The sequence below is a fragment of the Gymnodraco acuticeps genome, unplaced genomic scaffold (assembly GCF_902827175.1).
Source record: "Gymnodraco acuticeps unplaced genomic scaffold, fGymAcu1.1, whole genome shotgun sequence".
NCBI classification, from domain to species: Eukaryota; Metazoa; Chordata; class Actinopteri; order Perciformes; family Bathydraconidae; genus Gymnodraco; species Gymnodraco acuticeps.
This window is the reverse complement of record NW_022991375.1, coordinates 4,234,411-4,258,597: the sequence shown is the minus strand read 5'-3', so window position 1 is coordinate 4,258,597 and position 24,187 is coordinate 4,234,411. Positions and strand designations below refer to the sequence as shown.

The 24,187-nt window shown below is 41.6% G+C and overlaps 2 protein-coding genes across 2 annotated transcripts in view; both read left to right on the top strand.

Moving 5' to 3' along the window:
• si:ch211-193k19.2 (uncharacterized protein LOC100034574 homolog) overlaps positions 1-24,187 on the top strand; it is a 1,126,861-nt gene that overhangs the window by 140,907 nt on the left and 961,767 nt on the right. The window lies entirely within an intron of this gene.
• arpp21 (cAMP-regulated phosphoprotein, 21) lies at positions 7,145-23,744 on the top strand. Its single transcript, XM_034240957.1, is given in 21 exon segments — positions 7,145-7,545; positions 12,368-12,528; positions 12,662-12,827; positions 12,938-12,976; positions 13,070-13,135; positions 14,323-14,434; positions 14,605-14,743; positions 16,217-16,354; positions 16,442-16,541; positions 16,657-16,752; positions 16,852-16,889; positions 16,987-17,046; positions 17,674-17,867; positions 19,881-20,021; positions 20,104-20,213; positions 20,385-20,459; positions 20,586-20,683; positions 20,685-20,733; positions 21,183-21,285; positions 22,978-23,084; positions 23,204-23,744. Coding segments are annotated over 19 exon segments (1,974 nt in total). The 5' UTR covers positions 7,145-7,545; positions 12,368-12,528; positions 12,662-12,665; the 3' UTR covers positions 23,351-23,744.

Here is a 24,187-nt window from a genome sequence, read left to right as displayed (position 1 = left end):
ACTTCCTGTTTTTTTACTTTCTCTTTCTCTTCTAGTGTAGCACACTTTAAAGTATGTGTGTGGGAGAGAGTGAGGCAACACCCTTACATTGTGTGTGTTTTGTTTGACATTTAGGCATCAGCTCTAATTGACAGCTGAAAGTGTTACATAAGACCAATGAGGCCGTGTGATCTCCTGGTTTCTGTTCAAACGTGGAATCTTATTATTTCTTACATCCTAAATCTCTTCTTTTTGTTTTTATTAAGTAGGCGTAATTGTTGCACGACACTGGAGCATTACAGCATCTTCCTCGTCTCCACTTTCCTCGTGAATTGCATTTAAACTGCTAAAATGTGGCACTTTTTAATGTGAGATTATATTAAATCTTCGAATACAATCAGTCAGAAACCCATTTGCAGTTTGAATGCCCTCACATCAGTGGCCGCTGAGTAGCCTTTTGCAAAATGTTCAGGCAAACTGGTCAATTAAGGCAGAAAGCAGAGTGACTCCCTCCTCTCGATGCAAATAAACCTCGAAAGCTCGTCGAGGCTTTCTGTTCTTCAAAGCTAAATGGTTTCCTCTGCCTTTGTTGTGAACAGTGTGTTTTCAACTGGGGAACAAAGGTGTCTGCGACTGAAAGATAAAAACTGCGACAACTGATGAAGATGGTATAGAGTTCAGAAGCACATCTGTGTGGGCTGTCTAATTGAGGAGATTGTTTGATTCCTCTCCCTCTGCATTTCTCTCTCTGAAGACCTGTCAAACTCGCAATCAGCAAAAACAACATGCATAGAAAGGATTGGAAGAGCGAAGGGAAAAAAGAGTGGAGATGGAAAGACGGCGTTTAGGAAGAAAAGGAGGGAGTTTACGCCCACCGCCTAAAGAGATGAGAAGACAGGCAGAGGAGGGGAGAAAGTGTGGAGGAAGCAGTGTGTGAGAGCCAGGGCTCATCAGCCTGTCAAACATCCGTTATAGACCACAAACCCACACAGCCATCGCACAGCCGAGGTCTATCTCTTAACAGGTGCACTTCTCTCACCTTCACACACATCTCCTTATACATAAAGCATATAGGCTACGGGTGTGTAGGTGGCCACATTTACGCACATGGAGATGTCCACAGAGCACAAACCCTCCTTGGACTGTTTCCATGCATCCACAGTGAGTCACTCGCATTGATCAGAAAAGAAAACCAGCCAGGAGGATTATTCACACTGATGCTCCCTTCAACGCTATCCTGAGATTCTGCTCTGTGCTCACACAATGTGAGTGTGCACTCTCAGCCCAACCCATGTTTGAACCCGTATTATTCCTCACTGCGCTCATAGTTCTGTAATTCTGACTGCTGACGCACTGCATCTACATTCATCATCGCATTTCCCTCGGGGGTTACATCAGGGCTTTGTGTTTTTTTACCTCATGTACCCACAGACAAAGGTACAGTTTAGACCGTATGAGTCCCATCAAATGAGGTTATTTCTTTCTAATGTGGGCTGGGAAATGAAAGCACCAAATGATACCTCTAATTAGTGAATCCTCATGAAATCAGTGAATTGAAACCTTCTCAATGGTTCTCTCCTATATCCTGCACCCTACATTACGATCTCTTCTCCTATAGTTTACTCCTTCTTTAGTCTCCACAGTGATTCCATTAACAATTTCAACAACTTAAGATACATTTGCAAGCACAAACAGCAGTGACATCTGCCTGCTTTCTACCAATGAGAGCTGCGATGTCTGTGCTACTAATGTAAACGCTGTTGTGATGCAGAATTGTGACTCTGGGTAGATCTTACTGTATTTTAAGATGTAACCTTTTGCAGAAGATCTTTCGCTTACTGTTTACAATGTAAAATGAGCTTCTGTAAGGATATTATCAATAGTGATAGCATTCTGAAATCCATTACATTTAAATTATGATTGTTTTATTACTTTTGAATCATTTGAGAGTAATAGGTTTTCTGACACAAGCATTAAAGAAGCTTTATCATAGGGATTCAAATTTTCTTTCATACATAATATATGATCAAAGATATTTTACATAAAAATGTGATTAGAGTAGATGGATCTTGTGGACATTGCACACAGTAAGTACCATTTCAGCTAAATGAAATGTGGCTTTAATACACTCAGAATCACGTAAAAGAAAATGGTGTCTTGGAGAATAACATAAATACAGTAAGAACAAAATAGTTAAAATAAAAGCAGTGTTTTCAAAATCAAGAAAAAAAGATAAATAATAGAGGAAAATAATTATAGAAATATTTGAATATCTGTACACTATATATCTGAATTAAAATGCAAAAGCAGAGCAGCAAATAAAAAGAGAATATGAAAAATGCACAATGTGAATGAATGCAGCTATGATGAGTTAGCAACTATATTACTAAACCAGTAAATATTAGATATTGTATAATGAGTCTGGTTGTTAAAAACAGAAAACACCTGTGTAACATATAGTCATTAAACACAGTCAGTAACATGTAGGCCTAGGCCCTAGATAATGGGATGTACAAATAAAGATAACATTGAAATGCACAGTATTTTTACTCGGACTACAATTTAAAACTTCTATGTGTATTTAAATATTATCCTCTTGTTTTGGACAGTGTGCAGCGTTAGAATTAGGAAGCCTCCACTCAGCAGGTTTTCCTCATTTAAATAGAGACGCTGGAAGTCTGTTGCAAAATAACATGAGGACCATTATTCTTCTCCTGAGCCATAGTTCACATGAAAACAAAATCATAAAAATTATGTATTCTTAATTAGAATTAATGTTGCCCAACAGAAAGGCTGTGCTGCTGCGTCTCACTGGGGTTAAGAAGTAAAGGAGGAGGTCTATTTGTCTGATTCTTGTCCGTGGCTGTCTAGTCACCCTGCCACATGCTCTATCATAGTTTAAATATTCATAGCCTGCTCTCTGAATATGCATGAGGCCCCTATTAATATTTATGAGCTTCACTTGTTGAAGTGTCACTCGATCTCTTGTACACACATGCACACAGACATTTACACACACTGATGATCAAAGGTGATAGCTATGTCTACCCGGGCACATTCATAAGCCACGGTGTGAGTTACTCTTGGGCTCTGAGGCAATGGTAAATACAAACTGTGGCTATAGAACAACATCAATAAAACGACTAACTGTTTAGTAAATAAGTAGTACGAGAATAGTTTGACATTTTGGGTAAATATGCCATTTGCTTGTTTGCATATGAAGAACATGTTATCCTGGCTCACATTAAAGCGTCTTAAAAGATTACTAATGAACATGTCATGTTATTTATTCGTTTAAAAAAAAAAAAATCATAGCCTAATTAAAAGCATGTAAGCAGCAATTTAGCATATTACATGAGGTTATGTCCAGGCAATGGGGGGAAATTCAAGAAAGTTAACTGCTCCTGGCTAGGAAAAAGTCAAACACATCCTGTAAAATGGCACATGCTAGTGTTTACACTTCACTTACACATGGATTAAATAGATAAGTTGTAGCTTGTTAGTTAGTGAGCTGTATAGGTGCTCTGAGGAGGCTAGGTTAGGCTATACTAAAATATGCCTCATCTAGTGTGTTACAGGCCACATTTAAGCCATTGTTGTTTGCTTAAAAAGTTACATCCATAGAAATGTGTGGCTTCATTTTGAACCAGGGAATCTGCAGATTAAACTCCTATACTTTTCTAGTTTTTAAACTGTTTCCCTCGGTTACAGTTTCTCTGCTCCCTTTAAATAGCTTACTGCTTTTTACGGTATAAAATGAACTAACTATTAGGTTACACAGAAACGCGCTCATTCTGCACAGCAATGTAACACGGACAGCATATTTTTCAGAGTAATGTGTTAGTGGATAAATATTTGATAGTATATGGACTTACTTTCTGTGTCTACCAGAAGTGATGTTGAGTATACTCTTCACTGCCTTCCTGAGAAGAGGGCCACTCTAATACCAGTTCCAGTAAGGTCTTTAAACAGACATTGCTGAACCTCGGTGAGGCTCTGGAACTGATGTAACAGTATGACACACACACACACACACACACACACACACGCACACACACACACACACACGCACACACACACACACACACACACACACACACACACACACACACACACACACACACACACACACACAAACACACATGCACACACACATGCATTCAAACACACTGTCAGCTGTGGACTTTCTAATGAAGTGTGTTTATATAACAAGCCACAACAGTAGCGGTATTTCCGTGCACGAGCAACAGGAAACGAACGCCACCGAGTCTCTGTCCTGTGTGCACACATGCCAGCCATAGTGCCAGAACCAGTAGACAACAGGTGTTTGTGTGTGTTCGTGTGTGTGTTTTGTGTGTGTGTGTGTGTGTTGTGATATACTTTACATTATGCGTACATCAATTTTTCTTGATGACTTCAATTTGATTAAGCTGTATTTGTGTTTAGCGCACTCTGAATTATCTTGTAAAGTGTCATTCAAACCTGTGTGTGTTTATGTTGAGAGAGAGAGAGCAGTGATACACACACATAGCAATGTTTGCTGGCTTTTTTCGATGACGCACATCCTCAGGCCTGCGCTCAGTCATCTCTCTAGTTTGTGGTTATAACATTGATCTTTTCAGTACCCCTTAAGGGTAATATATGTACATTATGAATTGCCTGTTGTAAAGACATGCTGTATCGACACAAAAATAGAAAGATATTTCTTAAATTGAATAATATATATCTTTACTCTCAAAGTATCTCCTTTAACAACAGCCATATTCCTTTCGAGGTGTAGGCTACAGTGTTATTTAATGAATACATTCAACCTTGGGAACTTCCCTTTTGTGCAGTACATAAGAGGAATATGTTTAGCAATGATGAGACAGAATCTGTTGATGTCTCACTCAATGAAGTGATTCCCTGCACTATTAAAACAGTGTTTAGTTCAATATTGATATGCTGCTCCAGAAAGTTCTTGAGCAGTAGTTCTCTGTCTTGGGACAAGAAGTGAGACTACGAAGTGTGTTTGCCTCCTATAGGCTACATTTATCACATATCAGAAAGATCTTGGATTATATTTAGTGTAATTTTGTCTTTGAATAATGGACTCTATGAACGACTTTGAACTGAATGAGACGAGAATGAATAGAAGATTAATGAAGCTGCCTTGAACTTAATGCTCATATCTCATCATAGATCTGCATTTCCAGTTAATTCAACCCTTTTACCTCTGTAGTACTTTGCCTGCATTTGTTTCTCTTGTTAATATGTTTATTGAGTGTGCACAAAACAGCAAGGCAAATTCCCTTTAAGTGAATACCTATTATGCAATAAACCTTATTCTGATTCTGTGTGAAGAAGCAGAAATTGATTTGCATTAACCTGAAGAAGTTATTTGAGGAAGTGTTTCTCTTGAAACCAAACTAAATTCATTGAATGTTGTCTCTACACTGTGAGAAATCATTGTAGTTGTTATACAACCAAAAACTGTAAAAGGTTGACAGCCATTATTTGCCAAGGGACCCTGGGTTAATCCAGCCATGCCCCCAATTACTTTTATTTATAAAAGATGTGTGTGATCGGGACTCTAGCTATCACTGTACTTGGACATATGACCACAGTCTTTTTAAAATCAACCTGGCTGCAGTACAGATATAAAGCTTGGTAGCATTCAACAGGATGCCATTGACGTAAAACGATCTCTTATTACTTGTGTCTGCTGTGGTGTAACCAAAGATAGATGAGGCTTGATGATTCAGCTTTAGACGGGCTCTTTGGTGAGGGCAAACAGACATGTGGGTAAAGAATACCCTCGTCTGCACCTGCCCTGCCTCTGTAGCTAACACTGAGGACAGGTAATCTGTAATACCGTTGGAAGAATACTATTATATTAAAGTTGAAGAGTCTATATTTTGCAATGGTTGTGCCTCTTTTAACTAGAGTAATTACATTTTACAATGTATTGATAGTATCGTTCTTATTAAAGTAGGATCTGAGATGAAGTGACATTTACAATCTTTTGAAAAAAGAGAACAAATAATATAAAATTAAATCTAAATACAGTTCTCAATCTCAAAGATAAATGTTAGGTCTCCATGGAACAGATGAGAGGCTGTCAACTCGTATCAAACTTTGCGAGGCTGTGCTTTAATATGCCATCAAAAGTTACCGTTTTTGTTTACTCATTATGGCTTAATTTGACCATGGGAACTTCCTATTTCTTCAACAGCATCAGTAGAGGATTTAGTCACATCCTTTGAAGTAAAAAATAGCAATCCTTTAAAAATGCAGGTAAAAGCCTGCATTGAAGATGTCACTTAGGTATTATTAGCAAGATATTCTTAAAGTATGGGTGAGTACTTGATGCATAAAATGGCCCTTGTGAGTGACACTGTGCTATTATGTTATAATGTGTAGGCTGCGTTTTGCAAGGGGATGCTCAATTTGAACAACCTTATATAATGTTGGGTAGTTCAATCTACAACAGTGTAGGTTAAGTGGGTAAAAATCAGTGTGTGAAGGTTTAACAATATAGCTGGCAAATAATCGAAGTTGACAAAATGTACTCCTATGAAATATTATAAGCTGATGAGTATAATACTTTTACATGAAAATATTGGGCCTTTTTTTACTATAACCTTGTTTGACCCTATCAAATTGATTATACAAATGAATTAATATAATTTGATGTAAATATGACATGTATCCTTTGTGGTATTATTTAGTTAGTGTATAAATAAATAAAAACACAATGCATACACACAGTATACAGATTGTCCACACACACGCACGCACGCACGCACACACACACACACACCACACACACACACACACACACACACACACACACACACACACACACACACACACCACACACACACCACACACCTTCACCGACAGCCATCAAACATAATAGGACACAGTAAAGCAAGCAGCCTCACCAACATACAGTAGAATAACATAAGATGCACATGTGTATATGCTGCTGTGATATTTAATATCCATGGGATTTAGTATACAGGCCATGTAGGTATGTTATTACTTTTAAAAATCCGATGAAGAAATGGCAAATGAATAAATGTTGTCTATAACTCTTAAACAAAACCTCTGAAAGGAGTATACAACTCAAAATGTTATAACTATATCATAAAACAAATGTATAGTCAACTGAAGTAGTGAATCAGGCTTACATACCGATGCAAGGAGGAATAATAATTTTTAAAGGGAGTATTTCTTCCTGATGTCAGTTTTTGCCGTAAGCTTGCCGTAGTAAAGACAATTGAATTCAGATGAATATAAAACAAAGAGAGACAGACAGTAGATCGCGCGAGACAGGGACAGAGATAGAGATGAGTGGGCTGATGATGGCTCTCGTGCATTCTTCGCGTGTGTGTGGGCGCGTGGCTCAGGGTTCAGATTTGTCTCCTCCTCCCAACTCTCCCCCACTCCTCCCCCCTCTGCTCCGATTTAGACAGGCAAAAGGCGGAGGAGGAGCGACGGACCTCACAGTCCACAGACGCTCAATGCTGGGTGTACGGCAGTGGAGTCGGTAGAAGGAACGGAAGAACGAAAGACATAACGGTAAGCTAACGGACACCCCGCGAGGACATCTCCTCGACTAGCGTAACTAACGGCTGCTTGGCATCGACGCTCCTCGCGCTCTGTTGATGCTGCCCTCCTCTTGTTTGTACTTTTAAAGATAGTACTAACATCAGATCATGTAGTAGAGTGATAAAAGAACAAAACTGGGTAAGAAAATAGTTATGCTTTAGTCGAAAATTACCGTTAAATTAACTAGCTTACTGCCTCGGAGCGCAGCTATCAGTCGCATCTCCCCCGGGGCTGTAAGTGAAGCGACACCGCTGAATGAAAAAGGATTTCAGAGACAGTAAATGTGTTTATATGATGTATTTTTTTTGCTGAATGTAACTGTGTTTAGCGTTACTTAGATAAAGAGATTATTTATATATTTCCCGTCTACTCTTTAATTTTCCTGTTGCTCGCGTGCCTTGAGTGTGGGCTACAAATGTGAGTTTTTAACCCTCCTGTCGTGTTCAGCTCAAATCTGACCTATGTACAATTTTTCATCAAACATACATGTAGTGTTTGACATTTGACTGCCTCAAAGCCTTATGAAATCCTCCACAGAAGGTATTTGAACATATGACATTGATGGTCACCACTTTAATTTAATTGCCCATGTCAACTTTGTCCTAATCCCGGCCAAAAATGACCGCCATAAGAAATGAATGGGTAGCTAGCGATGTTCATCCATCAGTCAGTAGTACACTGCCACAAATCGACAAAATGTTAATTTTGGATTACATCTAGAGTTCTCTTCTTTGTATGTACTGCAGTAAATCATGTAAACCAGTAGCCAACGGCATTGGTTTGTAATGTAAGAACAGTTAAAACAGACCAGTGAAATTTGACCGCGAACACCAGAGTAAGGGGGAGACATGAACACGACAGGAGGGTTAAGGGTATTGTAAATTGCCAGTTCACCCCTGTCAGAAAAAAAGTATTTTTCTGTGAGCTATAATACTGAGTTCATGTTGTCTGTCCTCCTGCTGTGTACCCTTTCGTCCTCCGGCTCCTCATGCAGCTGACAGCCCGGTGAGGTCCCGGAGCAGGAGGTCCACTCCCTGCCCGGGTGTAAAAATAGTCCGGTGTGTCAGCTTTAGCATGGGTCACGGACGGTAATGCGACACACGGTTTTGTGCTTTTAGCCCTCCAAGTGGGAGAGTCCCACCCCACCCCGAGAGAGTAGATCACAAAAACCCAATCTTGCTCCGTTATCTGTTCTTCCTGTTATGTGGGTCAACAGAATGCCACTGAAGTGTTTGAAGGTGACACCTGTTTTGTCTTTTCCTTCTTACCGCATCCACCGTTTAACATGTGTGGCACAGTCAAGCAGGTGCAAGAGGTGGAAGAAGTACTCATGTTTGTACTTAGGTAAAAGTAGAAATGCCACAGTCTAGTAATACTCTGTTACAGGTAAAAGTACTGCATTGAAAATCTACAAAGGTATTAGCATCATCGACATATACTTAAAGTACCAAAAGTAGTCTATTTGCAGATTGGCCGGTTTTCTAATAACTTAAATTATATCTTTTGATTATAATTATTGATCCATTAATGTGTTTATCAAAGCTGGTTAATGTGCAGCTCATTTTGATTCCTTTGTATTCTGCAGGGTAGCTTGCGGATGTTACTCCAACTAAAATCCTATTTAAGTGTCAATTATATTTCATATCATTAATCCAAATCTGCAAATAAACTAAAGGTATAAAGAAATGTATAGGAGTTAAAGTACAAGATGTACCTATGGTGGTAATGGGGTAGAAGTACAGAGTAGCAATGAATTGAAATACTCAAGTAAAGTACTAGTAACTCAAAATTGTACTTAAGTACAGTACTTGAGTAAATTAACTTTACACCACTGCAGTCAAGATGGCATCAGTTGTAGAGTTGCAAAGCCTCATATTGTGTGAAGAAGCCCTTTAACACCAGCACTTGCTGCTTTGCTGTCTTGTATATATGCAGAGGGGTGTTTTTTTTCCCACCATGAGGTTTTAGTTCAGCTGCAGAGTGGCACAGCTGTTGCACCCACAAGTCACTTTGGTAATAAAGCTGCGGTGTCTGCTCAGGTGCTGATGACTCAAAGGACAATGTAACCTACATTTTTTCTAATGTGTAGCCTACTTTCAGTTTTTCACTTGTCTTAAAGTGGCGAGTGAAAAATGCATGCCCTGTTTTATTTGACTTAAATAAGCAAGGAGGAAAAAATCAAACCTGCTCAGAAGGGAGAGAATTCAGCTGCAAATGTTGAAAATGCAGGCCCAAAAGATGCAAAAAATATATACACATATATATATTTAAATGTTATATACATCTAAGTGAAAACTCAAAATACTATATTAAACAAAGTAAGCAGCCCACCGACTCCCGAGCAAAGCCTACAGATTATGGATAATCAAAGAGCTGAATGCTATGAGTTTGCCTCACATTTCTCAGTGATTATTTTATACAAGAGACCTGCTCTCTTGTTCTCTCGCTGAAAGATTTCCTAACGAGCTCCGAGCTGAGGGAGAAAACATGAAATCCCCTTTTAAATTCAGCTGCAACCTGCAGACACAACACGATCAGCTTATATGACCATAGGCAGCGATGATTTCTATTTTTTTGTTGTTTTTTTTAAGCAATGGAAGGGTGCAACAAAAACAAATACATTAGTGCAGAATGTCTTTGGAGATGAAAAACTGTACGGTTGATATCTACCAGTAAGGCATAATAAGAACCAAGCATAAGAAAGGCAATGTTAGACTCAATTATGAAACGATGCTAAGCCACTGGTTAATATAGTCCTGGAATTTAAATATATATCGTTTCCGTGGTCTTAATTACAAACAGGATTGTACTGGGCTTAGTTTGACTTGGTGACGCTGACAATGGCCATCTAAAGCACCTTTTGGTATGTTCTCACCAAGCTGCCTGTGTGTCAGTGTAGATGAGCCAGGCAGCTTTTGGCTGGAGAAAAGAGGTGTCCTGGTGAGTAGGTGGCTCTGAGGCTGCAGGCTTCGGGAGAGCAGCAGATGGATGATGATGTAGCGGGTACTGGCGCTCCCTGCTTCCCGCCGCCATCCGTCACACGCTAATGATCGTGTCACACCTTCTCCCCGGGCGGCCGGCCGCTTCTGCAGCGCTCAGCTCAAAATCTGGTTGCTCAACTCAAATCCCCTCTTCACGGCCGTCGGCTGAAAAGCCCAGAGACAGACTGTGGTGCTGCAAGCCTCTCTTTCACTAATTCTTCGCTCCCCTCTTTCTCTATTGCCTCCTTTCACCCCTCTTCACCTTTAAAGTCCCTGCAGACTTTTTCCTCGTCCATCTTCATCCCCGGCTTCCCTTGCCTCCCATTCATCTTGTGTGCTCTATAGTGCATCTGCTCCACATCATTCTTTTCCCTCTCTGTCCCGTTTATGTCATCCTACTTTTCGCTGGTATTGCTCTCATCTTACAGCTCAATACCAGCATGGCTTCTCTTAGTTTATACAGTCTTTTTCTGTGATTTTAAGGATGAAAGATGTGTTGTTTTTTTCCTTTGCCCACCCATCTCTGAGGTATGGGGTCAGGGTCAGTTTATAGTGCAGCAGACGTGGAGTTTGGCTAAAGGACAGCTCGGCAAGAACTCAGCAACAGCACATTAGGGACTCTCTCAAGTCATTATGTCCTATAGTGTGTTTAGGTGTCTTCCCTAGGCAGTAAGAAGCTCACCAAGCAAAACAGTGATACATTTCGGCTGCAGCATTCGTCATAATGCAACATTTCTGCTCTAATACATTGCAGATTATTTTCTCTATGAATTTTCTCGAAAATTATTACTCATTTTGTCGGTAAAACGCAAGAAAATTGTGGAAAATGATTCATTTGCTCTGATCAACATTCCAAAATGTAACTCTTTACACATGAAAAGCTGGAAAGAAGGAAATATAATTATTGAACTATGACTGATTGACTGTTAATTGATCACTCTACTAATAGGGGCATCTTTTCCATACCAAGAATATTTTTGCTGGGTGGAATCAGGGCTGACATGTACTGTGTTTCATTGAGGCGGAATGGGAAGTAAACACCACTTTGGTGGCACATGGAGCGATAGTGGACTTTTTTAAAAAGCGCTATTATCTCCAGTCAGGTGTTAAATAACCATGTTAAGGGACTCAGCATCCTCTGAGCTCGTTATTCTGTCCCCGGCGTTACAGGAATAAGTGTCCCCTTGAGCTCTGTGTAACAGCGGTATGTGTCCCCACTGAGTGCAGTTCGGCCTTCGGTAAAATATGGTGGAATGCAACTTCCTCGTGTGTGTGTGTGTGTGTGTGTGTGTGTGTGTAGTATGTGTACAGTATGTGTATCTCTTTGGTGTTGGCAATATTCTCACCACTGGGATCAGAGACTCAGCTTGGCATTCTGGGAATATTAGTGCTGGTGGATCGGATGATACTCTCCACAGCTGCTGCTTCTAAGAAAAGGACACACACACACTCACCAGTGTCCACATGAACACACATGTAAATATACAAGCAAATACCACATCCGAGCACAGGACTATATTTTACCCGCACACATGCACACACTTACAGTAATACACTTTAAGCAGCAATTAACTGTCAAGCCAGGAGAGCATTTGGCAAGCAGAGACAAAGGTTAACACTAACACATACGCAGACACACAAGCTTAGCTACTTGATGTCATTTCCAGCAGCTATGCTTTAATGCCCTGGCAACTGTTTGATATGAGTGTGTGTGTGTTGGGGGGTGATTGTGTGAAACATTGTAGTGGTGTTTCTATCGTACAATGATCGCTAACACTGTTTTCTCTTCTGTGTTTTTTCGATATCTTCAGGCTATTTTCCATTGACCAGTAAAGAGCCGGCAGAGAGAGCAACAGTAGAGAAGGCGAGCACGGCGGAGAGGATAATTGCATTTCTGTCTGCCCTGTGGGAACATGGGATATATGACCTCATCATTCACCTGTGAGGCTCTCCAGTAAACAACTCCAGATAGGTATGAACACACACACACACACACAGACTCATGCAAATGCAGGCAAATATATCTTTAAAAGCAGTAAAATATACAAATATGGATTGTATGTGGACACGCAAAAGGACATGACTTGCTGTTTTACGTTGTTTAGAAGGATGACTGAAGCAGCTGTAGCAAGAGCAGAGGTCCTCCTGAAAACCTGCGATGCGACATCATGTGATGTCATCAGCTGCCCCTCCCCACCGCCATGTCTGTCCCCCTGCAATCAGATGGAGGACGAGGAGTGTCACCATGAAAATAAGAAGCCGGAGCAGCAGGTGAGCGACACAAAATATGGTTTATCACATTAATAATGTACCACGTTAAAATGATGCACACTCCAACTCCTTGCGGGATCTCCTAATGACACATTGTGTCCTCATTGCAGAAAAACTGTAATCAGGTGCAACCAAAGAAAAAAGTTAAGGTAAGCTAAGATAATTCTGCCTCTCATTATTCATTCCTACTGAGACATCTGTTGCATCATTTGTAATATGGCCCATTTGTGCGTGTTTTTCAGGCCAAAGGGAAGTTAGTGCGCAGTGCGGCTGTCTGCGAGGAGTCCGCACCATTTGAAGAAACCGAGGTAACACCAGTGGTGGAATAAGAAATCCAAAGTATAATGAATTGGCATCTAAATATACTTTAAAATGTAACTACTCATTATTCAGAACACCACATTTTAGGTTTATGTACATAGAGAGGCAAAGTCCCGCCCATCTACTTCCGACCCATGGGACCTTATATCGGAAAAATGATGTATTGAAGTCAATGGGGAGAGAAAGATTATCTTTTGATCCCGTTTGAATTGTGCCACGATTTACACATATGATGTTTTTCAATCTTAAAAAAGAATTTCCATGTCAAAAAAGTCACAATTTGTCGTAAAACTGTTGAAATATCAGACTATGGAAAATACGCAACTAGAAAGACTACAAATCCCAGAATCCCGCATGCTGTCTCTTACGGAACCGACTAACTCCCCTTTTGTGTATGAACAGCTCTCAACATTCCCAGACTTGGAGTGATTTTCACCTCTTTTAATACTTTTCGCCTCATTCTGAAAGAAAGAAGTGAAATGTGCCAACGTGACAGCCGTGGGACGGGAGATGTAGTTCATTGAGCGGTTTCACACAAACAAAAGTGTTACTTCAGTTTTACAACACTTTTTTTTTTTTTTTACTTGCAAAATTATCTTTTAAATTGACAAACATCATCTTTGTAATTCGTGGCACAATTCAAACGGGATCGAAAGATAATCTTTATTTCTATAATAATATATATCATATTTCATTTGTATTTATTATAATTTAAGTGAAGTAACTAGGAACTCAATTCATCAAATGTCCCCTCCAAAATGCAGTTTAGTAGAAGAATAAAAAAACACAATATGGAATTATATAGTATAAGTACAGTCGAGTAAATGTCCTTTGTTACATCACTCCACTGGGTAACACACACACACACACACGCACGCACACACACACACACACACACACACACACACACACACACACACACACACACACACACACACACACACACACACACACCACCCACACACACACACACACACACGCACACACACACACACACACACACATGCACACACACACACACACACACACACACACACACACACACACACACACACACATGCACACACACACACACACACACACACACGCACACACACACACACACACACACACGCACTTAGCCAGATCATCATCAGCCTACTCAAATTACTCTTTTTCATTTATTTCCTCTCAGGCATCTCCAGACGCAAACATCTCATCTAGCTGCCATGACAACGAGAGGACTTCCTATAAGGAGGAAGACGAGGAGATCAGCGCAGATCCAAAGAAACATTCACTGTCCAAAGGTTTGTGAGAGTGTGTGTGTGTGAACTCATAAAGAGAGACAAGAGAATGCAAATAAAATGTAATAAAAATGGGATTCAGTGCCGATATTTAGAATGAGTTCTCTTGGGTAGTTTAACATTGCAGTGCGCTTTTTGTACTTATTATTTTTATTGTATCGTAATACTCTCAGAGTCCAGCGTGGAATACACCGACTCCACCGGCATAGACCTGCACCAGTTTATCGTCGACACCCTGAACAGTAACCCCAGAGACCGCATGATGTTGCTGAAGCTGGAGCAGGACATGGTGGACTTCATCACCAGCAATAGGTGTGTGTGTGTGTGTGTGTGTGTGTGTGTGTGTGTGTGTGTGTGTGTGTGTGTGTGTGTGTGTGTGTGTGTGTGTGTGTGTGTGTGTGTGTGTGTGTGTGTGTGTGTCAGAGTTCCCGTTAGAATGTTTTTTTGCCGGTCAAAATGTCCGTTAAAGTTGAAATCTTCCGGACAAAATGAGAAAAGTGCCGGTCAAAGGTCTTCTTTGTTATTTATTGTGCTTTAGAACAAATTGATCAATTGATGATTCGATATTAAACAAACTAATCATAGTAGATTAATTATTCAAAAGTGTACAGTAATTTATAATAACACGGGAATAATAAACGGAGCGCTCTCTCCTTCTCCTGACAGCCCGTCAGTATCATGCAGCTCGCGGATCAGTAATGAGTGACCCGACAGTAAAACTAAACTTATCTATAACTAGTTTAGGTAGTTTGAGAGGTCATTAAAATAGCTATGTGTGATATTCTAACCTGAAGTGTTTGTTTTGTTCCGCTCACCGCTGCAGGTGATCATGCAGAGCTGCGTGTCGACTCGTCAGCAGCAGCTGATCTCTCTCTCCCGCCAGATTAGACTTTACTCGCGTTTATGTCCATATCGATCAGATCCAGCTAGTTCTAGCTAATGATATGACTACCTGCTTATTAAAAGACACCTAAACAATAAGTGTCGCTATGCAACTGGGTGAGGCCACAAAGTATAGCGCAGCATTATGCATTTGTTTACATGCCCACCGGAACCCCGAGGCATTACCAACAGATCAACGCACAATCAACCCATACAGGACATCTCTTTCTCCACATTAAGTAGACATTAGAATGGACTCTTCTTGTCTGTCACATAAGTGGCGCACTGAAGCGGTATTTTACTAAGGGGAAATTATTTTGACCGGAGAGATTTAGATTTGCCGGTCTTCAGCATATTTTACCGGTCATAGTCCGGTAATTACCGGCTAACGGGAACTCTGGTGTGTGTGTGTGTGTGTGTGTGTGTGTGTGTGTGTGTGTGTGTGTGTGTGTGTGCGCGTGTGTGTGCGCGCAAATAAAACTTGTATGCATTCTAAGTCCTGTCCCGAATATGGTTTTTAATTATTTAAAGAGAGGTTAAACCCATAATCAAAAGTACATATTTGTTTCCCTTACCTGTAATGCTATCTGTCAAGTTAGATTGTTTTGCTTTGAGGTACTTTATAAAATCCACAGACCTTTCTGTAAGCAGTTTCATGTGGGAACGATTTTCTTTCTACCAAACACCCTAAACCTTCAACACGCTGAAGGAACTGTCCCTTTAAGATATCATTCCAGCTCATTTATTATAATTTTGTCCATATAGCTTATTTAGTGTACTGATCAATATATTGAGCCAGTTACGTTAGGGTGTGTGTGTTTGAGCCACCCCCCCCTGCCTCCTTCCTTCTATCCCCCGTTCTCTTATTTCTCCTCAACCTGTCTCTGTCTTCCTATGCCTCAGTCCCTTTAAGAAGTTTCCTCACATGTCGTCCTACCACCGTATGCTGGTCCATCGGGTGGCGGCCTACTTTGGCATGGAGCACAATGTAGACCAAACGGGCAAATCTGTCATCATCAACAGGACCAGCAGCACTCGCATGTAAGCACGCACACAAATGTCTCTGCACTTCATTTTGTTGAGAGGCAACTGTGAAGTAACAGCGGTTGTTGCTTGTTTGTCTTCAAGACCAGAGCAGAGGTTTTTGGACCAGGTGCATAAGGACAAGACAGAAGAGATCCACCGGTGGAAAATCATTCTGAAGAGGGACAACGGCTCAGACGACCAGGTCTGTCCGTGCTCATATCCCTATAGCTGCCTGTCTCTGTGGAGCTTCCTCTATAATTAACATTGATCGTATCCTATCAGAGTTTTGACCTGTCCTTGTTTGTCTTTTCCGATAGAACCGACTTCACCCTTTACGGGAGAAGCAGAGCAAGTCGATGGAGGAGAGAGAGGAGGAGTACCAACGAGCGAGAGACCGAATCTTCAGCCAAGAGGTGAGACAGAGACAGGGAGAGGGAGAGCAGGTAGACGGGCAGATATGACATACAGTGGAGACTTATAGGAGACTCACTAATCTCTCCTTGCTTTTGCAGCCGGTCTGCACCCAGGAGAGCGCTCATGCAGAAACCAGGTAACCTTGCCCGCAGTACATTCTCTCCATTTGCCTTTTCAGCTTTTTATATTTAGATGAGGACATTAATATATGTCTGTGTGTGTGCTGTGTGCAGGGCTGCTGCGGAGGAGTACAATCCATATGCTGAGACCCAGAGGAGAAGGCAGCTCTTCAGGTAGAGCTCTGTCTGCTGCACACACACTAAGTCATTTATCATCTTAATCTGGTCAGCAACAGAGCTGCTCACAATCTGCAGTGGAGACAAAATGAAGACCTAGATTTCGTTTTTTCGCGTCAGGGTTTAGGATGGTTGAAATCAGCACATTCTGAACCACACAATTTATGTCAGTGAATATAATCATGGCATTTATTACGTGTGGCCAATTCTTCAAAGTCAAAACTTTCATCACAAAACCATATCATAGTTATTACCTGGACTACTCTTTGGTATTTGCTGATATCAGAAACTCACAAGCCACGATGCGATTAGAGTCAATTCAGGAGCCTGCGATCGATATGAAATCATATTCTCATCTAACAGTTACATTTATATCAACTCAGGAAAAGCAAGTCAAATATGATTTGACATGTTTATTTCTGAGCTCTTCCACACAATTCAATGACAAAAACATTTTCTTTTGAGCTGAAAGCAATTTGAAAGAAGGCAGAGATGATGATATGTATCCATATTTGACTTAACAGAGAGTTTTATCAGAGCATCGAACCGATATACCATTTACACACGTACCACTTTGCATGTTATGCAGTGATAGGCTGTAGGATAATGCTCATGTCCTCACAGGGGGAGCCGCGACAGCTCCGGCTCCAGCTGGACGGGCAGCAGCAGGCAAAGTAGCACTGAGACTGACTGTCGCTATAGCAACGAACTCCGACCTTGGAGCAGCACAGACTCCTCAGATTCTTCCTACCAATGGACGAGTCCCGCCATGATACCTCGCCAAGCTGCAAACCACAGCTGGGACGCACGTGCCTCAGGTGCGTCTCCTCTCCTCTCACCTTGTGTCAGAATAACCTTTGGTAACACTTGGCTGTCACACGGGGGTGAGAAACTTCTCTCCTCTCGTACCTATGTGCAAGCAAACTTTCAGCAGATGTCATCACCTCACCACACTCTGGGAATATCACTGTTTATAAATGATGTCTGATCTTGATTCAGCAGCAGCTAATTAACACCAAATCTGTGGAGGTTCTTCTGGTGTGAAAATGTAACTCAATCCATGAACCTTCACACCATAGCTGTACGTTTTCACACAACACCTCCTGCCTTTTTCACATATTCAAGAAAAACACGTCATTTGCTAAGACGCTGCACACAGTATGTTTTTAGCACAGGCAGAGGGGACGTTTTAAGTTATCAGCTTCAAGTGGCATGAGACAACTTCCCCCCCAAGTCATTTTCAAGTATTATATTTAACGTGTGGCAAAAGACAACCAGATCACTTTCAAATTGTTCACAGACTCCACACGTGTAGTGGCTTACTCAAACCATCATGAAAAAAAGCCATAATTATAAATGTCATATATTTAAGCAATAGCTCACGACAGGCCGTGGTTTATGCTCATTATATATATTCTTCTTTTTTCTCATAATAATAATTATAACAAAGTACAAAAAAATAATAAATACATAAAAATACATTCTCAAATAGTCTCTGTCATTTCAACAGGGGCAAGAAGAAGCTTGAAAACCGTTTCTGGTCCTCCCCCCTCTAGCATACATGTTCCTTATAAATAAAACATTAGGTCATCGTCATCAGCGACATGTTTGTCTTGTTCATTTGTTTTTTGCAAAACAATCAGAAAGAAATTACTTTTTCAATTACATTAAATAACAAATGGGATTGTACAGATCCTGTTCATAACCATTCATGATTTGGCTCCTAAATAATACTTTCAGTTTAGAGAGACTTGCACAATATTTCAGTGCGTCGTGACAGTTATTCCACAGACTAACACCTTTTGATGAGATGCAATGAACTTTGGCATTTGTTCGTACGGGTGTTTTTTTTAGAAAATGCAGTTTCCTCTCAACATGTACATGCTTTCTCTCCGTGTGAAAAGTCCCTGGATATTATGAGGTAATTGTTGATTTGCGGCTTTGAACATAATTTGAATAGTTTTATAGTCAACCAGGTCTTGTAGTTTTAGTGTGTTTAGTTTGATGAATAATGTATTTGTTGGTTCTCTGTGTTATATCACAGCTAAGGGGCGTGTGGTTACTTGTGTAGGTTGAGGTTGTACTCGGCTGTTGCTTGGCGTGGCGAGAATATTGCTCCACTTTATAGTGGAGAGAGCTTTCGCACCTGTGGCCACTAACGGTCATCATCTCTCTGCTTTGTTTCAAGACCCCATCAGAAAGCTTTTGAATGGTGCTGCTTCTCCAGTTGGTCTCCCTGCTCTTCACGTAGCTCTGCATGTCGTCGTTTAGGGGCATTTTTTTTCTGGAGATAGGCACTGCTCGATCCACTCCTCCATAGTAAGGCCCCCCCGGAGGTCGAGGTTAACCTTAAATGTTTCCATCTTAAGCTTTGTTAGTTAGTTAGTTTCGTAACAGCTGTAACGTTTGTAGCTTTTTCTCAGACGCAGAGGGATACTGACTTGTTGTGAAAAATAATTCTACCCGTGATATACGCTCATTATATCACGGCTAAGAACCAATCAGATTGCTTGATTTGACTTGTCCGTTTTATAAACAAATGTAATTAATCATCAGTGATGTTTGGAGTTGTTGCAGAACATATGCAAATGAGCATATGACGTCATCCGGCACCTTTTAGACCAATTCATTTTTTAATTGTATTTCTTACCCTAATACCCTTATTCAGCGGGGGGGTTCACTCAGGGAAGCAGCTGGTCATTGAGGCGACTAGCTTCAGGTTACGTCTCGCTCAGACAACCATTAGCTCTTTGCTGCCGGCCTCCAGTGCAGAGGAGCTGCTTTAAGATGTTAAATGTGACTTTGATAATAAAGCTCTTCCTCTCTCTCAGGCTCCATCTCTCTTTTCAGACTGCCATCCACTCACCCTCACCCCTCCACCCCCCCCATCATAGACGAGCCGGCTCCTAACTCTGCCTACATCATAGAGAACGGGATCCCGCCGGGAAGCATACTTGTGAACCCACATACTGGTACATAACACACACACAGACACACACACCAGTATATTACATGCACAAGACATTCATCATACTCAAACCTTTGACCTTTCAGGGCAGCCTTTCCTGAACCCTGATGGAACACCTGCTGTCTACAACCCTCCGGACAGTCAGCAGCCAATCAGGAGCCAGACTCAGCTGCAAGGCACTCCGTCTCAGCAGCAGGTAACACACACACACACACACACACACACACACACACACACAACACACACACACACACACACACACATTAACACACATACAGCAGTGTTTGACATGCAAGACATGTTCAGACCAACATACCTGTACATGTGGCTGTTTGTGTCTTATCTCTGTCCCACATGTGTCTCTCAGGTGCTTCAGTACTCATCTGTCTCATACACGGCTCCGCAGATGTTGCCTGTCACTGCTTCACAGCCATACACCACCGTATGTATCAATACACAGTCTGAACTCTCACACACACACACACACACACGTGTGTGTTTTCAATATGCATGGGTGTTTACGGGCGTCTTTGTGCGTGTTTTTGACCGTCTTTCTCTTGACCGACAGATTGAAGACCTCTCCTCGCAGTTTGCTCATGTGAGCTGTCAGTCGACGGGTGAAGCCCCGCCCCTCTACCCTCCCACCCAGGGTTACATATATGCAGCGCCCCCCCCCCCCTCCAAACCCACCCAGCTACTGCCAGCCCTCACCTCCGGTACGAAGCGCCTGCACTTTTTATTCTTTATGTCCTTTTTCATTGAAGCAACTACGCATCTTGGGAACTTACTGAGAGGATAAAGAGTTGTTTTTATTTCCACTCCAAGAGGTTTAAATGTTAAGAATAGGGCAGACCTCCACTCTATTTTGCTAGTGGTTTGTTTTATTCTCAAAATGCAAAATAAAAAGTCTGATAATGTTGCCTCATGACTCTAATACTAATACCCTTTCGTATGTTTTTGATTATGTACATGAAACGATCATTGTATGTAAGATTATCATGTATTCTTATACTTAGTATACTAATGTAAACTACTATGTATTAAATATTGTATGCATTCTGGATTAATAAACAAAAATGTTGCTTATACAGTCATTAAGTTAAATGTAAAGGATAAATGTATGGTTAATAATAGTACGAATATTAATATTTTGTATTTCCCATAGTTACCTGTGTATTACTACGGCCAGTACCCTACCTCAGCTCAGCACCAATGCAGGCCCATCTCCCCGAGCCAGCACATCCTCGGCCAAGCAGCCCCACCGACAGGTACTGCCCAACTACGTGTGTGAGTGTGTGTTAGGGCTGCTCAATTCATCGTATTTTAATCGCAATTACGATTTTGGCTTGCAACGATTATGAAAACAACATCATCTTAATAAAACCATTATTTTTTTAATTATTTTTTTAATTGGTTTTTCAGTTGAATTATACTTAAAGTTCAGTGTAATCAACTGTTAAAAACATACTTTTCACATTGTTTTTGCAATAAATGGATGTTTTCAAAGTAAATGGATAATCGTTTTAATAAAATCGTGATTTCAATTATTGACCGCAAATAAATCGAGATATGATTTTTGCCATAATCGAGCAGCCCTAGTGTGTTGTTGGTGTGTGTTGGTGTGTGTGTGTGGGTGTGTGTGTGTGTGGTGTGTGTGTGGTGTGTGTGGTGTGTGTGTGTGTGGTGTGTTGTTGGGTGTGCGTGTGTGTGTGTGTGGTTGTGTGGTGCGTGTTGTGTGTCAGTGGTGTGTGTGTGGTGTGTGGGTGTGGTGTGTTGTGTGTGGTGCGTGTGTGTGTGTTGTGTGGTGTGTGTGCGTGTGTTGTTGTGTGTGTTTGTGTGTGTGTGTGTGTGGTGTGTGTGGTGTGTGTGTGGGTGTGTGTGTGTGTAGTGTGAATGTGTAGCGTGTGTGTGTGTGTGTGTGTGTGTCGTGTGTTTGGGTTTGTGATGTGTGTGTGTGTGGTTTGTTGTGTGTGGTGTGTGTGTGCGTTGCCGGGTGTGTGTGTGTTGGGCGCGGTAGCGTGGTGTGTGTGTGTGCGTGTGTGTGTGTGTGCGTGTGTGTGTGTGCGTGTGTGTGTGTGTGCGTGTGCGTGTGCGTGTGTGTGTGCGTGCGTGCGTGTGTGTGTGTGCGTGCGTGCGTGCGTGCGTGCGTGCGTGTGTGTGTGTGTGTGTGTGCGTGCGTGCGTGCGTGTGTGACAGACGCAGCCCGTGGCAGTAGAGGAGGGGGCCGTTACACTGTCAGATGTAGTCTGAGGGTCTCACAGTGAACCGGTCTCTTTTCCTGCTGCTTCTATTCAACGCATCGACAGAGAGCGAGGAGACATGTTTAAACCCGGCTCTTTCTTAGAACATAGAGCGTCTTAATGAGCGACTGTACCTGAAACAGCTGCGAAGTGTCCGTCAACACCTTCTAGGCATCAGCAATGTATGTTTATAATAAAGACTCAGCGCCCCAACACAGAAATGCAAATGAATCAGCAGGACTGCACTAATGATGGACAAATGTAAATGTGTCTCCCAAGCAGTGTTTTTGTTGCTGTTATTATTTCATATTGCCAGTGAAGATTACATTGTTCAGACTGAATTGATGAATATAAATGTTTCCAACTAGAGCTGCAGCGATTAATCGCATCGTCAGAAAAGTAATTGTCAAATATTTTCAATATCGATGAATTGTTAAAGTTATTTTTGAAAAGAAACGGCCAAAAGGAGTTTCCTGCCTGTCGAATCTCATGTTATTTATTTCAAGAACCTGAAAACAGAGAGTCCTTACACATCGAGAGAATAATGAATCATTTTGGCGTACAGTTTTATTTATTTTCTCCCCTTTTCTTTATTTGAATGCTGTATTGAATCTTTCTATTGTCCCCAACCAACTGGAGAGCTCTCCTGTGCTTGAACCCTTTTCTTGAACAAACGATGAAATACGTTGTTAATAATCTTTTACATAACTGTGTTTGCAGCCGCTTACGGCCCTGCTGTGGGGGTGCAGCATCCCTCACACCCCCCGCCCCAGGCTGTGCTGGGGTCCTACACAGCGATGGCCCCTCATCAGCGTAGCATAGCTCAGGTAAACAACGAGCTCCCCGAAGGTCTTGTTCGGCCCCAAACGGCCCCCAGAAGAACACTTCACAAAGTGCTGGTGTTTGCAAGTTCTTCACTCCTACTTTACTTTCTCTTTCTCTGCAGGGAGGCGTTTCAGTGTCCTATCCCCAAAGTAAAGTTGCCAGGGAGGGGGGTTACTGCTGCGTGGTGCCCCCACCCCCCCACCTGGGCAGCTGCCACCCTCCCAGCTGCCCCCCCCTCGGTGCCCCGGCCTGGGGCGCTCAGTACTGATGAAGCCTCGGCGGACGGAGCCATGATTGCTGAGTTCCTCGTGAACTCACATGCGTAGTTTCTTAACACAAACACCTTTTTCCACCCCCCCCCCCCAAACACCCGCCTTACTTCTTACGATGCCCACAGGGTACACCTTTCTCACTCATAACAAGCATGTGCGCGCACACACACACACACACACACACACACATAAACCCCCTCTCAGACAGAAATGTACCACTGTACCAAAGCTTAATAGTATATATCAGAGCTGCTGTATTGAATGCATAATTTATATTCACAAATGGAGTTTTATATTGATATTAAATTATATATTGTGTTCCAAGGAAATGCACTGTGTGAATAGAATAAAGTGCTGTGGCTGGATTGACGATGTCACATTTCTATATCATCCTGACTCCTTGTTTCCTCTCATGTTGGTGAGCAGATGCTAATGCAGACGTGGCGAGATACATACACCACAGAAGAAAGTCCATTATACGAAGACATGCATGCGGTGCACAATGCATATTTTTTTGCACATAATTACAGACATCAAGTCTCTCCTCTAGGGGAATTAACATATTTGTACGTCTACTTCAATTGTCGTGGCCCACTGGCAGATGCAGACATAAAATACAATGCTTACCCATTCGCTGCCAGAAATAAGAACAATTTGTTCTTAGGTGACAAGTTTAATGTTAATTTCTAGCAAAGGCCAAATATTAAAGATCACCTATTATGCAAAATCCACGTGTTCATGTATTTTATACATACACATGTGTCCCCTCTGTGTAAAGAGATTCTGAACGTTTCAGGAAAAAATATTTGCTCACTTTTTGCCCTGATCCATTT